The following is a 15,146-nucleotide window of genomic DNA, read 5'->3' on the forward strand; positions in this document are numbered from 1 at the left end:
ATGTACCTTTCAGACTCTGTACTTTTACCTCAATTTATTGACTGTTTACTTTGCTTGTTGCATAAGTATTTAATTTTCTGGGATTTAATTCGAGCCTCTAGAATCCCATTTTATCCTGTTCCTAATATTTCCTCCCATGGCTCATTTATACTTACCTTACTGGGAAAACTCAAGAGAGAACGAATTTTCTTCTTCCAGGCTTATAGAAGGTTCAATTCTGGAGCCACCATATTACCTTTTTTTTTTAATATCAGTGTTGAAGGTATTAGTGTAAAATCACGAAAGTAAATGCTTTCCTCCCTATATGGGTTCCAGAAAAAAAGGTAAGTTATTGAACATGTCCCCCCATTACAAGAAGCTGTTCAAAAAACTATTTGCAAACAAAAAGGAGATAAGTTTCTGACTGTGACCATGTAACCTTCCCCTTGCAACTTGAAAGAACGATAATATCCCTACTTGTATCAAGGTGAGCATAGTAGACAGAATGCACGACCAACCCTGATAACTGCTTAGTAGTGGCTCTACCCGGGTACTAACACGCTGCACTGTAAGTTACAGTACCTTTCTGGTGATTCTAGATCAGCAAATATGGAGCATATAGAATATGTTGTTATACTGAGGGGAGAGTGAGGTGGAAACTAGCCTTTCCCGGCACTTGCTGTGCACACATTAAGGAATCTCATTTCTTATACCATCCTTGTAAAGTAAGAGGTATTTTCCTCCTTTTTACAGATAAGGAAATGGAGATTAAAATAAGCATTCCTCTTGTTATGAAGTTATCTGTTCATGCATTTCCCTCCCATAATAATCTGTACAGTCTCCACAGGCAGGGACCAGATATAGTTGTCATTTTAGTCCAGTTTCTAATGGAGTGTCTGGCACGTAGTAGGTGTCCTGCAAAGTTTCTTGAAGTGTGAAAGGTAACTCGCCCAGGTCACATAGTGAAAGTGATGGTGGCAGAAGCCTGTGCTCGTTTCCACTGTACCACCTGCCTCTCTCCTCCCTGAGGAGATTAGGAAATGGGACTGGCATTGGTGTTCGTATCTCTTTAGTGGTTTTAAAGATTCCCAGGGTGCATTTGACTTATAAATCAATCTTTGTTTAATGCTTCTGAGTTTAGGGTAATTGCCCTCATGCAATTTGTGAATTACTTTCAGTAATAACCAGACTATAATTATGTTGAGGCCAGTTGCTCAACTATATTACTTAATATTTCCCCATATTCTGTAATTTTGTGATCCTAAATTTGGATACTTCATAGCATGCCAATCACATTTCCTTATGAATTTATCCAGTGAGAATCAGTCACTGTACCACAGTTAAGATCATGGGCTCTCAAGTCAGACAAACGATCATCTTTATCCCAGTTTTACCATTTACCCCTTGTGTAATTTTGACCAAATTATTTAACCTCTCTGTGCCTCGGTTTTCTCATTTCTAAAACAGAAGCCGTTATTTCTACCCTATTGGCTGGTTTGAAGATTAAAGTTCAGATGATAGAATATGTAGAGTGCCTGGTGCATGTCAAGCACCAGATAAATGGTGCTTCTGTTTATCGTGTCGTTTTGGAATGATGGGCCGAGTCTGTGAAGACAAAGTTTGGTTAGAATAAATGTAGTCTAGAACTTGGTACTAAATACACAAAAGTATAAAGGACAGTGTGTGGGAGACGTGGCTGACCAAGAAGGGCCTGGGGAGCCTCCGCTGACTGCCTGCTCAGCCTGAGTCGGCAGTATTGTGTGGAGCCGAAGGTTTCAAAGACAGAATCCAGATCCAAGAGGGGGACAGCTCTTCTCCACACTGCTCTGGTCAGACTCTCCCTGAATTCTGTGTTTCAGTGTTCGGGCAAGGAGAATCACTGATTAAGCAGTCTGTCAAAAAAGAAACCAGCAGAGTGGTAAGAAATGGGGAGCCCATGCCACATGAAAAGAGGAGATGGCCTGAGGAGATTAGCCTGCCGTGTGTATAAGAAAGTGGAGGGCGGGGAGTGGAGGGCGAAGGGATAAAATAAATATCCGTTTCCAAAGGGTTATGTTCCACTCGTTCCCTGTGACTCTAGAGGGTCAAATGATGACCAGGGATGTAAGTTGTCTGGAGGAGATTCAGTTCAATAAGCCTTTCTCTCAAAGAATTAAAGGTATATAAAAATTGAACTGCCTTCCTTGGTTTTTGGTGATCATGCAAAGGCCAGATAAGTATATCGCTAGGGTGCCATAGAGGAAATCCATGACCACTTCTGTTTGGAGATTGGGCTAGAACGAAATTATCTTCAGGACCCCTCCAACCTCGATATTCGTGTGATTTCATACGTAAGCCAAGTGCAGCTTATTTGTGAAGGAGTATGTAAAGAGTGACAATCAAACCAAGTCCTTGCCTCTATAAAGCAGCTTACATTTTAACTGGAGGAGCAACACACATTTCAAAAGTTCTTAAAAGTATTAGGATGAAGTCATAATATGAGAAGGTCACAGGGCTGATTATGATTATTTGCTAAGTGAATGTTAGAATTCAATGCTTTTTAACCTTTTTTTATTATTTCAAATTTTTATTTAAATTTTAGTGAACATATAATGTAATCTTGGTTTCAGGAGTAGAATTTAGTAATTCATCACTTACCTATAACTCCCAGTGCTCATCACAAGTGGCCTCTTTAATGCCCATCACCCATCTAGCCTGTGCCCCGCCCACCTCCCTCCAGCAGCCCCCAGTTTATTCTCCATAGTTAAGAGTCTCTTATCGTTTGCTGCTTTCCTCTCTTTTTATGTCTGATAAAGCACTAGTCACTCTCAAACTGAGTGCCATAATCTCAGGGAGAAAAAAGGATGTTTGTATGTTTCTAAGTTATTATACTATCATTTGTTAATAAATGTCAAGGGCTTAAAATTTTTAATAATTACTAAGCTTATTAAATAAACTTTCTAATGGGCAGATGATAGGCAAGTCCAGGTGCTATATTGAGAATTTAAGGTTAGAACTCAGGTGACTGAAGATTGAGTAAGATAAGGTTTTCTTTGTAAAGTTTTTGAAGTTTTATTCCATAGAAGACATTATGTCCACCAGACTAGGACAAGACAAAGCCAGTATTTGGTGAAATTAGATCATCTGCTTAGAGACAAATGCTTTCATTCATATTATAAGAAACTGGTTCAGCATGTGTGGGATCAGGCATATATGGGAAATCTCTGTACCTTCCATTCAATTTTGCTATGAACCTAAAACTGTTCTAAAAAAATAAAGTCTATTAAGAAATGGTTCACATCTTTATATATTTTAAATTAATGGAGCCAAACTTAATAATTAAATGGAGTCTAATTTATGAAACTTTGAGCCCAGGGCAATTTCCAGGTAAAGTGACCATCAATAAACTGGAAAGACCATACTTAACCACACATTCAGTTAGTCAGAACCCTTGACATCTTCAACTGACTGTTACCTGTGGTTTGTTGGCGGGGTTAGGAAAGAAGGGGGAACGTGAGGGTTAGACAATAGCATCAACACTTGTTTGGCATGGACCCTAGAAAAGCAAAGTCAGTGTTCATTCAACAACCCATGTATATGGCAAGTTGAACTCTACATTGGGACAGACACCTTCAGCTAAAATAGCTTGATGATGATTGATGACTTTCTAGCCATGAGTATCCTCCAACTAAGACCATCTGCTCACCAGAGCAACTTCTATCAGTTAGTTTCCCCTTTTGAGGCCTATTGGGAATGTCTATAATTTTTATTATATTATAAATATTCATCAGGGAATACTTGTATATCTGAAAATCGTTTACAATTATTCTCAAATACCAACTAACACAGTTTGGAAATGTTGAATGTCTCTTTCCTCATCAGTAAAATTGGGGAATAAGTTAATTCATCTCTAAAGAGGTCCTTACTTCTAAAGTTCTGTAGTTTTATGAAATTAATTCAGGCCTAAAAAGTATTGGAATTATTTTGCCTGGACATAGTTGTAAATATTTAATGACATAGCACACTGTCCATACTCCATTGTTAAAGTTCTTTAAAAATGATTTTAAAATAGATGTGTATAGTTTGATCCTATGTGTGTATCCTCTAATTTATAAATATGGATATATGAATAAGTATACACAAATTTATAAATTAGATACAGCACTGTGCTGATTATTGATTGGTTATGATTGATCATCCCTGAGTAGTAAGATTACAGGTGATTTTGTTTCTTCTTCTTTCTCCTCCATAATTTCTATTTACCAGCTGAATTAATTTTACAATAGGAAATAGCATATAAATCTAAAAAAAAGCTAAGGTGTTTGTTTTGTAAATTGTTTTAATACAGCACTCTATGAAACCTAACACATTGAAGGAAGATCCAACAAGGGACCTGAAACAGCTTCTCCAAGAGTTGAGAAGTGTGATCAACGAGGAACCAGCTGTGCCTCTGGGCAAGCCTGAAGAAGAAGGGAGAACACCATCCCTGGGAGTCTCCTACGTGGCTGTGTAAGACCGGGTGTACTCTCAACGTGGTTCTCGGTGGGAGGTGGAAGGTTAACTAACTTCGAAGTGTATCTGACATTACTAGGGAAAACAATATGGAAGTGGAAGGGCTAAGCAAAGTCAAACAACTTGATGTCAAGGGCAAATAATACGGTTATTCTGTTCAGAAAGAAGTCATCAAAGCAAGGTATTACCCAAAGTTACATTCGTATAGTAATTTATAGTTCCCGACAGAGTTTACATCCATAATCTTATTTGATTAGCATAACAACTGTTTGAAACAAGACAGGGTAGGATTGATTTATCCCATCGTAAAAATGAGAAAAACTATACGTTTCAAAAGGTTGACTTGCCTGCAGCCACAGTTTGATGGTGGAGCTAAACTAGAATCGTGAGAATTACGTGACTCTCCAGATATAATCTAATAGGAAAGTCCTTGGTTCTCTAGGCATTCATGCCAATGACATATACCAAATGAATAAAAGGTCACACCCAAAAAAGATTCAACCAGTTCACCAGCCCTTGCCTGTCTGTATATACCTGCAGAAATCAATGAGAGTCTCATATTCTTTTCAAATACTGCTTTAAAATTGTATTGTGTGTTATTATTAGATTAACCTGAAACATTTTATTTTAGTACAGTATACACTATATTTTTGTATTATAATACTAATTGTATCCTACCTGTTAGTATTACAACAACCTGTTGTAATATTCATTTTCTGGTTATATGACAAATATCTAAAAGTAATATTCTCTGGAATAATACTTATATATAAACAATCTCCAGTTTCTTAAGATGTTCAATTAGTATATGTTAACCTGAAGTGGCTAAATATTAGCTGGATTTATTTAATATTTATTAATAATATTAATAGTAATGTAAAACAGTAAGAGCAGCCCAGTTACGTAGCATAACATTGCATTCTCTGAATCACATGTTGGAAACATTCCATTGGCCACTCTACTGAGGAATACATACATGTGCAAAGCACTTTCATTTTGGGGGGAACTCAATAATATACCTTCTAAGCCAGGGCAGTATTTATTATTAAACTCACTTGACAGGTGAGTAAATTTAGGCATAGATTGAATTGCCTTCTCCTATGAAGCAAAGAGACAAAACCAAAAGTGAAAGTTAGAGCCCCTGGTTCCCAGCACTGATCATACCACAAAGATTACTGTGATTTCTCTCATCAGATGATTTCCATCACTTTAGCCACTAATTGTGGGCTTAAATTATATTGGACTGTATTGAACATGAATATATTTGATCCCTGCCTTTAAAGAATGTATGTTAATTTGCTGTAATCCTACAAATGACCTTGTCACCAAAGCCTAAACTCAGCTTAAAGCTTTTAAGAGTCTATAAAAGCATTTCTGGGTTGATGAATTCCTGGGTCAGCCTTTTGCAAAATTGGCTTGGAGGCCTAAAATCTACTATTGTGCTTTGAAGAGCAATTGATTATTCTAAAAATACATGGAATCTGGAAATTGTTCTTTGTATAATTAACTGAGAGTTATATTTATCTATACAGAGATGATAGAGTAAGAGGTTGCATTACTGAATCAAGCCTGAGAGTAGAGATATGCTATAGGTAAGAAGAATCTGAGATTCTGATCTAATTAATTGTCCAAGAATTTTTTATGTTTCCAGGCAATTTGGGAAGTCTGGACAGTTTACCTGGGAATCGATGGGCATTTGGGCATTGAAGGAAAGCTGTTACATTAACTAAAACTAAAGCAGATTTCAGTGTAATGTATTTTCTAGAAATCAACAAGAATTTTTTTGGCTTATTTTAAATTTTGCTGCTATTTACCCATAGGAAGATATTTACATGGTATGCCGTACCAAAAATGGAAGACTTTTTTTACATTTTATACCCATTTACAAAGGCTTACCTAACTTTTGAGAGGAAGGTAGTCCAGAAGGAAAGTCTAACAACCTCAATACAGGATTATAAGAACCCCACAGAGAACAATCCTATTCTCCTCAGTTACTGAAGAGCTAAATTTTTAAATTAAATCCTAGAAAGAGCATAAAGAAATGAAATACATAACCCCTCAACAGTGACCTGGGCCCTCAGTCTGACGCTGAAGGTGCTCCCTAACTTGTCCCCAGCCTGCTTTCCTCCCATAGTGTGCTCTAACCAAAACAGACTACTCCATACTCCTCCTTCCCAAAAGGAGTTCATCCCTTTTGTCATCAAGCTTTTCTTCACATTGTTTCTCCACCTGGAAGAGCCAGTGCCCCAGTCTCACTCTTTGAACGAGCGTTGGTGAAAAAGCGACGTTCAGAGGAACAATGTTGTTTTATCATTAAGTGAAAATAACACTGTGTACTCTTCATTTCTCCCACCCTTCTGCCAACAGAAGCAACAACTCCTTAAGGGACTCCACTGAAGGTAGCAAATCCAGTGACACTCTGAGCAGGTAAGAAATGATCTTACCCGTCCCTGGCTGTACAGGTTCCCATTTCTACTATTTACTCACTAATTCAACCAATTGTTCGCTGCCCGTGATGTGCCACACTCCACGCGGGGTCCATAGAGTGTGACAGTGGGCAAGACAGACATGGGCTTACAGTTTTAACATCTGTTTATTGACTGACTGCCTGGGAAAAAACCTTACTTTTATCTTTTCTATTTTCACCACCTAAAAAAAATAGAGAGATCGGAGCCTTTCTTATATCCTAAGAATATGAAAGTGAATTCTGTTTAAATCAGTTAGGCGGAGGCTTTCATTGCTGTATCTTCAGCACCAGCCACACTGCCTGACAGAGTAGTCGTTCAGTAAACGTTTGTTTAGTGAATGAATTAAGACAGTATTATAAATATTTTCTTAACTGTCTCCACTGCTTGATCAATATATACAATGAGCTTGAATCTTTCTTAGTATATCTTTCTCTTAAATGAGTTTTGATTTTCTCCTCACCTAGGTGTGTGACACTACATAGAACCTATTATAATATCTACAGCTATGTACTGCATATTTTTATTTTTTTATTTTCTGGGTGCTTTAGACTTGTTTCATTTAGTTTATCTAACTTAATCTTTGACTTAGGCGTTATTGTGTCCATATATGGGTTAGAAATGAAGACTCAGGGGCGCCTGGGTGGCACAGCGGTTAAAGCGTCTGCCTTCGGCTCAGGGCGTGATCCCGGCGTTCCGGGATCGAGCCCCACGTCAGGCTCCTCCTCTATGAGCCTGCTTCTTCCTCTCCCACTCCCCCTGCTTGTGTTCCCTCTCTCGCTGGCTGTCTCTATCTCTGTCAAATAAATAAATAAAAATCTTTAAAAAAAAAAAAAAATGAAGACTCAGATTGCTTACGCAGCTTGCCAGAGTCATACAGCTTGTCAGCAGCAGAGTCAGATTTGAACTCGGGTCTTGCTGGCCCCTGAGCTCAGGTGCGTGACCACCACTCTGTACGTGGACCGAGCTCCCAGGGGAAGAGCCCAATCCTAGGCATGGGGCACAGAGGGGCTACTCCCCTAAGATATGTAAAGCTCTGCTGTAGTTTTTCTGTGACCCGAAAAATCTGTTTCCTTCAGCAATGATGTGCTTGTGAAGAGAAAGATTGGGGAGGAAAAGCTGGACCTGGTCCCTTCTTGTGTTCAAACGGGAAGAAGAGGCTTTCTTTCTTTCTTTCTTTCTTTTTAAGATTTTACTTATTTAAGGAGAGAACACATGCATGGGAGTGGGGTGATGAGGAGGGAGAGACAATCTGAAGCAGACTCCCTGCTGAGCGTGGATCCTGACAAGGGAGTCGATCTCATGACTCTGAGATCTTGACCTGAGCCCAAACGAAGAGTCAGACGCTTAACCAACTGAGCTACCCAGGTGCCCCACGAAGAAGAGGTTTTTAGATATTTTATAGAATCTCTGAAAAGTATGAAACATACTAGAAAATTAAAGATGCATTTGAATGCTCTGTACTGCGGCAAATTGGCCATTTTTAAAACTCACACATGAAAGAATGAGAACGAATACCACAGTTGCTGTTTTACTACAACATTTCACTGTCATTGCAGCATCTTTGCTTTACTCAACATCTTACAGCAACGTTTCTTCATTTAGAAACTTCTGCAACCTTTTAAGTTAAATCAATATAGTCCATATTCCTGGAACAGAATAAAAAATTAAAGACATAAGCACCTCTGTATGTGGACTTGTGCTTGAATTACTCTGAGAGCCACATCTCTCAGAAGTTTTGTGGAGAGTTGACTTTTCTTATTTTGTTATGTTATTATAACTAAACGAGCAACATTTTGCCCTAAGGGAGGTTTCCAATAAAGGCTTCGAGACATCTAGCTCCCTTTTACACATCTCCATATGCGTATTTCAGGAGCCGAAACATAATGACCTGAAGATCATAATGACCAAAACGAAACAAAGCCATCATGCCACAAAACAATCCCATTTCATCTTCCGTTTCTGTAAATGGCACCCTGCTTTCCAGAGCACCTCTGCTTAAACCCTAACATTATCTTTGATTCTTCTTTCTCCTTTGTCTTGTTTCTCTAGTCATGAAATCTTATTAATTTCGACTCCAAAGCAGTTATCAAATCCATTTTCTTCTTTGTACATCCTCTCAGACTGCTGTATTAATTCCCTGTGGCTGCCGTAACAAAATTATCTACACAAATGTATGTCTCTTACATTTCCAAGGAGGCCCAAAGTCCTCAGTCAGTTCCAGTGGGCGAAGTCACGATGTTGGCAGGGCCACACTCCCTCCAAAAGCTCTTGGGGTTAATCCATTTCCTGACCTTTTTCCAGCTTCTAGAGTTTCATTCCTTGCACTCGGGCTCATGGCATCTCCCTTCGTCTTCACACAGCAGCATAGCATAGCATCTTCCACTCTTTCTGTCTGCTGACACACCACATTGTCTTTTCTCTTCCGAATGAAATCTCCCCCTGCCTCCCTCTTATATACACTTGGGATAACCTCCTGGATAAGCCAGGATAATCTCCCCATCTCAAGACCCTTGCTTTCGTCACATCTGCAAAGTCTCTGTTGCCGTGTAAGGTGACACTTGTAGGTTCTTGGTATTCAGAGCAGATACACGTGGCAGCCATAATCCAGCCAACCACCCTGCTTTAGGCCTCGTTCCCTTTCTCATTAGGCTATTGTGGTGGTCCTGCCAGTGTTTAGTGTGGATCTTTTTAAATCTCCAGTCTCTTGCGTGTTCTAGTCACTTCTGGATACACTTCTGGATATCTGCCTAAAGCACACCTCAGATTATGTCTGTTTCCCACCCCAAAACCTTCAAAGGTACCCCACTGCCTACTGCAGCAGAAACGAACTGCCCTGAGAATTAAGGCGTCCGTAATACAGCCACGGCCTGCCTTTCCGGGGCTTTTCTCCTAATAGAGCTGTTCTCACACTTTCTCGTCTCAGGCCCCCTTTGCAGTCACAGATATTGAAGATTCCTAAGAACTTTTGTTTGTATAGGTCATTTCTATTGCTATTCTAAGTATTGGAAAATAAGTTTTCGTATTAAGCATTTTAAAAACAAAACATTTTGATATACATTTAGAAATAACTAAGTGTATTACATGTTAACATAATGGCATTTTATTATAAAAAGTAACTTTTTCAAACAAAAAATTGTTGAGAAAGCATCGTTTTATAATTTAATGTGTGGCTTAATAAAAGACAGCTGGATTCTCATATCTGCATCTGCATTTAATCTGTTATGACATCAGATATTGTGGAGCCTCTGGGAAACTCCACTGTACACTTGTGAGAGACTGAAAATTAAAAAGCAGATAATATCTTAGTATTATAATGAAAACAATGTTGACATCACAAACCCCCTTCAAGGGAACTACTGCCAGCATATTTTCATACCGTTACCCAAACCACAGAGAGCAGTGTGGTTTATTTCAACTTGTTGATTTAGTAAGTCTGATAGTTTTGTAAAGTGATACTACTATTGCCAGGAGAGGTTCCTTTTTTTGTCTTTGGTTTTTGGGTTTTTTTTTTTCATTTTAAAATAGGTTTCTAAGATTGTGTCTCTTAGAATCCCTAAGAGAAATATTTGGGTTTTATAGCTATTATTACAAAGAATGAATCTTATAACCAATATTACTACATTGCTATTCTGCAAAGTGTTCATAGGTTCTAAATGCATAAAGATAATGCAACTTCGGCTCTCCCTCTTAGAGTATTTTAGGATTTCTGCAATTTAGGATCATAACTGCCATCTTTCGTTTATATTTTAAGTTATCACTTTTGTGTGCGTTAGCTTGCTTCTGTGCATAAGTCTTAGCACTGTGTTTGTGGAATGGAATGTGTGCATGACCGTCCTTATGCTTCCAGAGAGCCCGTCACATTACACGCAGGAGACTTGGAAGATCCGTCTAGCTGCTTTACGTTCCCATCCACAGGTGAGTCGTCAGTGAAAGCGCAGAAACTGGGCCTACCTAAAACGCCACAGTGGCTCCCCATTTTCGTGAGAGTAGAAGGCAGGTATTACAGTAGCCTCATTTCCTCCCCACCCGCTTCATCCACTCTGCCGCGTCCTCCCTTGAACTGTTCCTTGAACATGCCAGGCGGCTTCTATCCTCAGGCCTTTACACCGCTGTTCCTTGCGTGTTGTAATCCCTCAGCTCCATTAAAGCCATTGCTCAGACGTCGCTTACCCAGTGAGACTACTCTTCCCACCTTCTGTAAAAATTGTAACTCTGCCATACTCCCAGTCACCCTTTTTCTTTTTTTAAATCACACTTAGTATTTTTTAATGCGTAACTGACTAACGTATGTTCATGAAGATGACTGTGTCACCTGCTAGACAAAAGCTGCACCAGGGCAAGTGTCTTCAATTGTTTGGTTTCCTGCTCCATCTCAGGCGCAGGGTGGGTGCTCAATAAATACTGAATGGATGAAAAGAAAAAGAAGGATGGAGACAGATGGTTGTCTTTATCATTTCCAAAGACGTATAATCCTGTCTGTAAAATAAGGAGGTCAGGAAGAAATTGAAAGATAACAGAATCTGTTGAAAAGTGAAATGGCATAACAGATGAGAAATGGAAGAGAAAAATGAAACATTACAGGGGAAAGCCCTGGGGAAAATATAAATAGGATAGGCATGACTGAAATCACACAGACTTGATGGCCCTCCTAGAGAAAATTACGCAAAAAGAAAGATGAAAAATAATTACAGAGACTACATTGGATTTGGAAGGGATGATTGGTCTTCCTATAGAAGAGAATAAAATGAATGGAAAAGAATGAAACTGAAAAGGATAGTTATTCAACAGAAGTTTAACTATAAATCTGGACAGTAATAATGTAAATAGGGAAAACTGAAGTGTGAGGTGAAAGAGATAGGAGAAAGATAAGTTTCTGGGTTTTCTTGTTTTTATAGAAAATTATCAATCTATGTCTAAAATCAGAACAATAGTTTTAAATAAAATAAATGCAAATTCTTAATTTTTAAATAACCTTTAACTTGTGAGAAATCTTTTAAAACTAATATTTCAAAGAAAAAGAGATTTATTTGAAGTTAATGTTTTCAGGTTTACTTCACTTACATGTTTGTACTGTTATTTTAATAATTACCCAAGAGAATACAAGATATATCCTTGCCTTATTAGACTAAGATAAATGAGCGCTTGTACTTTTTTGCCTGCCTTGGGGGTACTTTGGAGCATGTTAACTCCACTCACTACCCTTTCCAATTACATACAGTTGTTGTCACATGTGTATTTTGTTTATAAAGGTGATACCGCAGTGGATTATTTGCATTGTTTTGTACAGTTAATATCCATTTAGATATACTCACATATTTACGGTTTTTAGCTGGTATCATTTTACTCTTATGCCTGTAATTTTTCCTTAAATGGAAGTCGGCTGGTGATATATTCTCTCGGTTTCTGTTTTTCTGCAGTTGTCTTTATTTCATCCTCACTTTTGGAGAATATTTTTGTTGAGTATAGAATTTCAGGTTGACCTTTCTTCTTCACTTTGAAAATATTCCATTGTTTTCTGGCTTCCATTGTTTCTACTATGAAGTCAGCTCTAAGTTCAGTTGTTACTCATTTAAATGTAATCTGTCTTTTTTGCCCTTTTGGCAGCTTTAGGATTGTTTTTGTCTTTGGTTTGTTTTTGGAGGATTTTTTTTTTTAGCAGTTTTTATTGATATGTCCAGGTATGGTTTTCTTTATGTAAGAAGAGCCTGTTTGGCGTTTGGAATAATGCTGCTTAACTCCGTGGTTTTCTGGGCCTCCATTATCCAGACCTTGTGGGTCTATATCTATTATTTGTAGCTATGATCTGTATTTTTTCTCTTGGTTTTCTGCCATGTCATTTTGTCCCCTTCTGTGCCTGGTTATTCTTATTGTATAATAGATATATTTGAAAAATTACGCAAATAGTTTGAAGCCTGGAATGAGGTTACCCTCTTCCAGATAGCATTCATATTTGCTTCTGGTAGACAGCTAAGAACACCATAATCCCAGATCAATTTATTCCAATCAGGAATTAAGATAATTTGAAGCTGGACCTCAGGATCCCCAAGGGCAGGTCTTATTCCTTTGCAGGTCTAGCCCAAAGCCTTGGGTATTTATCAGAACATCCCCTCACCCCCATCACTAAGAACATTTTCTCATGAAAGTTTGACTTTTTTAGAGGTGAATATACTATTTTCAATTAATTCTGTCCTCTTACTTTTGTTCTTGCCAAATTTTAGCAAGTCCATCTGTGAAAAATTCAGCTTCTCGTTCATTCCATTCTTCTCCTAAGAAGTCTCCAGTTCACTCACTCCTAACTAGTTCGGTGGAAGATTCCGTAGGTTCCACATCACAATATAGATCCACCAAACCTGTTCATTCACCTGATTCTGTTAAAGGTAAGAATGATCTGGTATCACTGATGAGAATAATTGATTTCCTACTCTGTTGAATTGAACGTTCTTTTCCATAATCAGAATTAATAAGATTTTACATGGTGTTCTTATGATGCTGTGTAGCTTTAGTGAGTCTTATCTAAATAAAATAACTATTGTGCGTGCACGCGTGTGCACACGCACACACACACACTCTCTCTCTCCTTAATAAATAATATCATATGTGAATACTTTCTTTCTCTGACATGAGTAATGAACTTTTCCCCCTATTTTACTATAAGATCTTTTTTTTAAATGCTGTGATTTTTCTTACTTACATTCTCTAAAACCATGGCTCTCTTCAGTCTCCACCTTTGTAAGTGCAAGTATCTATCATACAAACTTGTCAAAATGTTCTCATTTTTTAAATTTTAAGTTCATTTATTATTTGCTAAGACAGATAAAAAAATGGTTTAATTTAGATGTAAGTGCATGACCAATAAGTGGACATTAGATACATGTATGTACATGTCGAATTGAACTTGATATGTTTTTACCATATATGACAGCAACGCAGACAACCCCAGTGCTGTCTGGCATCATTCCCTCTGACAAGGGATAAACTAAGCCAATTGTGGCATTACTGGTCAGTCAGTTCTTAGTCTTTAGAAATTCTCTGCCTCATACGTTTCTAGATTCCCCCCAAATATGAAAATCACAACCTAATCACAGATTTTAATACACTTTCTTTTTTACCATCTTTTTTCTGCATTTTGTCCTCCTTCCTCTCTTACATTTCTAAGTTATCCTTTCGTATTTTTAAAAACTTTATAGAGCAGCAAAGTCTTTAACTATTAGAGCAGTGACTCTTGCAGGAGTGGAACAAGGCTTCTGGTCACCTCATGGTGAATTTGTGATCACATATGAGCGTGGCATTTTTTTCTGTTGTCAGATATTCATCACACACCATATATTATTTATGTGAAAGTTATCTCTCTGAGTAACTGTTTTTCATCCTCTTGAACTAAAATAATTCTTAGATGATTTGCCTTTAATACTAATATCTGTACGGAAAAGGGTGTTTTTTTGATCGGAAAATGAACCACCAAAAAATATTTTCAAGATTATACAGCAAGTCAGGGGCTAAGATCAAATTTAAACTTGAAGATTGCCAATCAGTCTTTTTAGAGATTGGCAAAACTTAGCACACTTATTAGAGTTTAGCTGACATGCTTCTAGCCCCCTTCACCTGCCACCACTGCATTCATTCTAGGCTCACTGTGGCCATGTCAGCATCTGCACCCCCCTCCCACCATATAACACTGATCTCACTCAGAGCACAGCCACTAACATGGGCACTTGGTCTCATGCACATTCAGAATTGTTGCCAGTGTCAGTATTAAATCTTGCTCTTCCAAACCCTAAGTTAACGGAGCTACTCAGGTTTGGTGTGAAAAGCTGTCATTTATAATGCAGAATGTATCATTAAATTTAAAGTATTCCTCTCACTCATCCCATTTAATACTATGTAGTTAAATAATAATCATATTGGTTGGAAACAGTCAAATAAGCTAGTATTGCAGTATTTAGATAAAACACTTTTTTATTTTTAAATAGTGTTTTAAAGTTTCCATTATTTTAAAGGAAAGGTTGTTTAACCTGTAATTGGAAGATTTCTAAAATACCAAATAGACTTTTACTATCACATCTAAGCAATTTTCTAATAGCTTCACAGTCTCAGCCAATAGAAACAACAGGAAAAACATGCAGGAAGCTTCAGAACAGACTGGAAAGCTTGCAAACTCTGGTAGAAGATTTACAGATGAAGAACCAAGGTACTGTGTACATTTCAGAG

At 37.9% G+C, this 15,146-nt stretch overlaps 1 protein-coding gene across 6 annotated transcripts in view; it reads left to right on the plus strand.

Annotated features, from left to right (window-relative positions):
* The window catches only part of CCDC158 (coiled-coil domain containing 158), an 81,133-nt gene that overhangs the window by 63,277 nt on the left and 2,710 nt on the right, over nucleotides 1–15,146 (plus strand). For 4 of the 6 annotated variants that reach the window (XM_008693247.2, XM_008693248.2, XM_008693250.2 and 1 more), the window contains 5 exons: nucleotides 4,307–4,467; nucleotides 6,838–6,897; nucleotides 10,786–10,853; nucleotides 13,157–13,315; nucleotides 15,027–15,126. In XM_008693247.2, coding sequence (XP_008691469.1) covers nucleotides 4,307–4,467; nucleotides 6,838–6,897; nucleotides 10,786–10,853; nucleotides 13,157–13,315; nucleotides 15,027–15,126 — 548 coding nt within the window. Of the gene's footprint in view, nucleotides 1–4,306; nucleotides 4,468–6,837; nucleotides 6,898–10,785; nucleotides 10,854–13,156; nucleotides 13,316–15,018; nucleotides 15,127–15,146 lie in introns of all 6 variants that reach the window. The other 2 variants (XM_008693249.2, XM_040625317.1) reach the window with 2 other exon arrangements.

The sequence above is a fragment of the Ursus maritimus genome, unplaced genomic scaffold (assembly GCF_017311325.1).
Source record: "Ursus maritimus isolate PB19 unplaced genomic scaffold, ASM1731132v1 scaffold_8, whole genome shotgun sequence".
Classification (NCBI taxonomy): domain Eukaryota; kingdom Metazoa; phylum Chordata; class Mammalia; order Carnivora; family Ursidae; genus Ursus; species Ursus maritimus.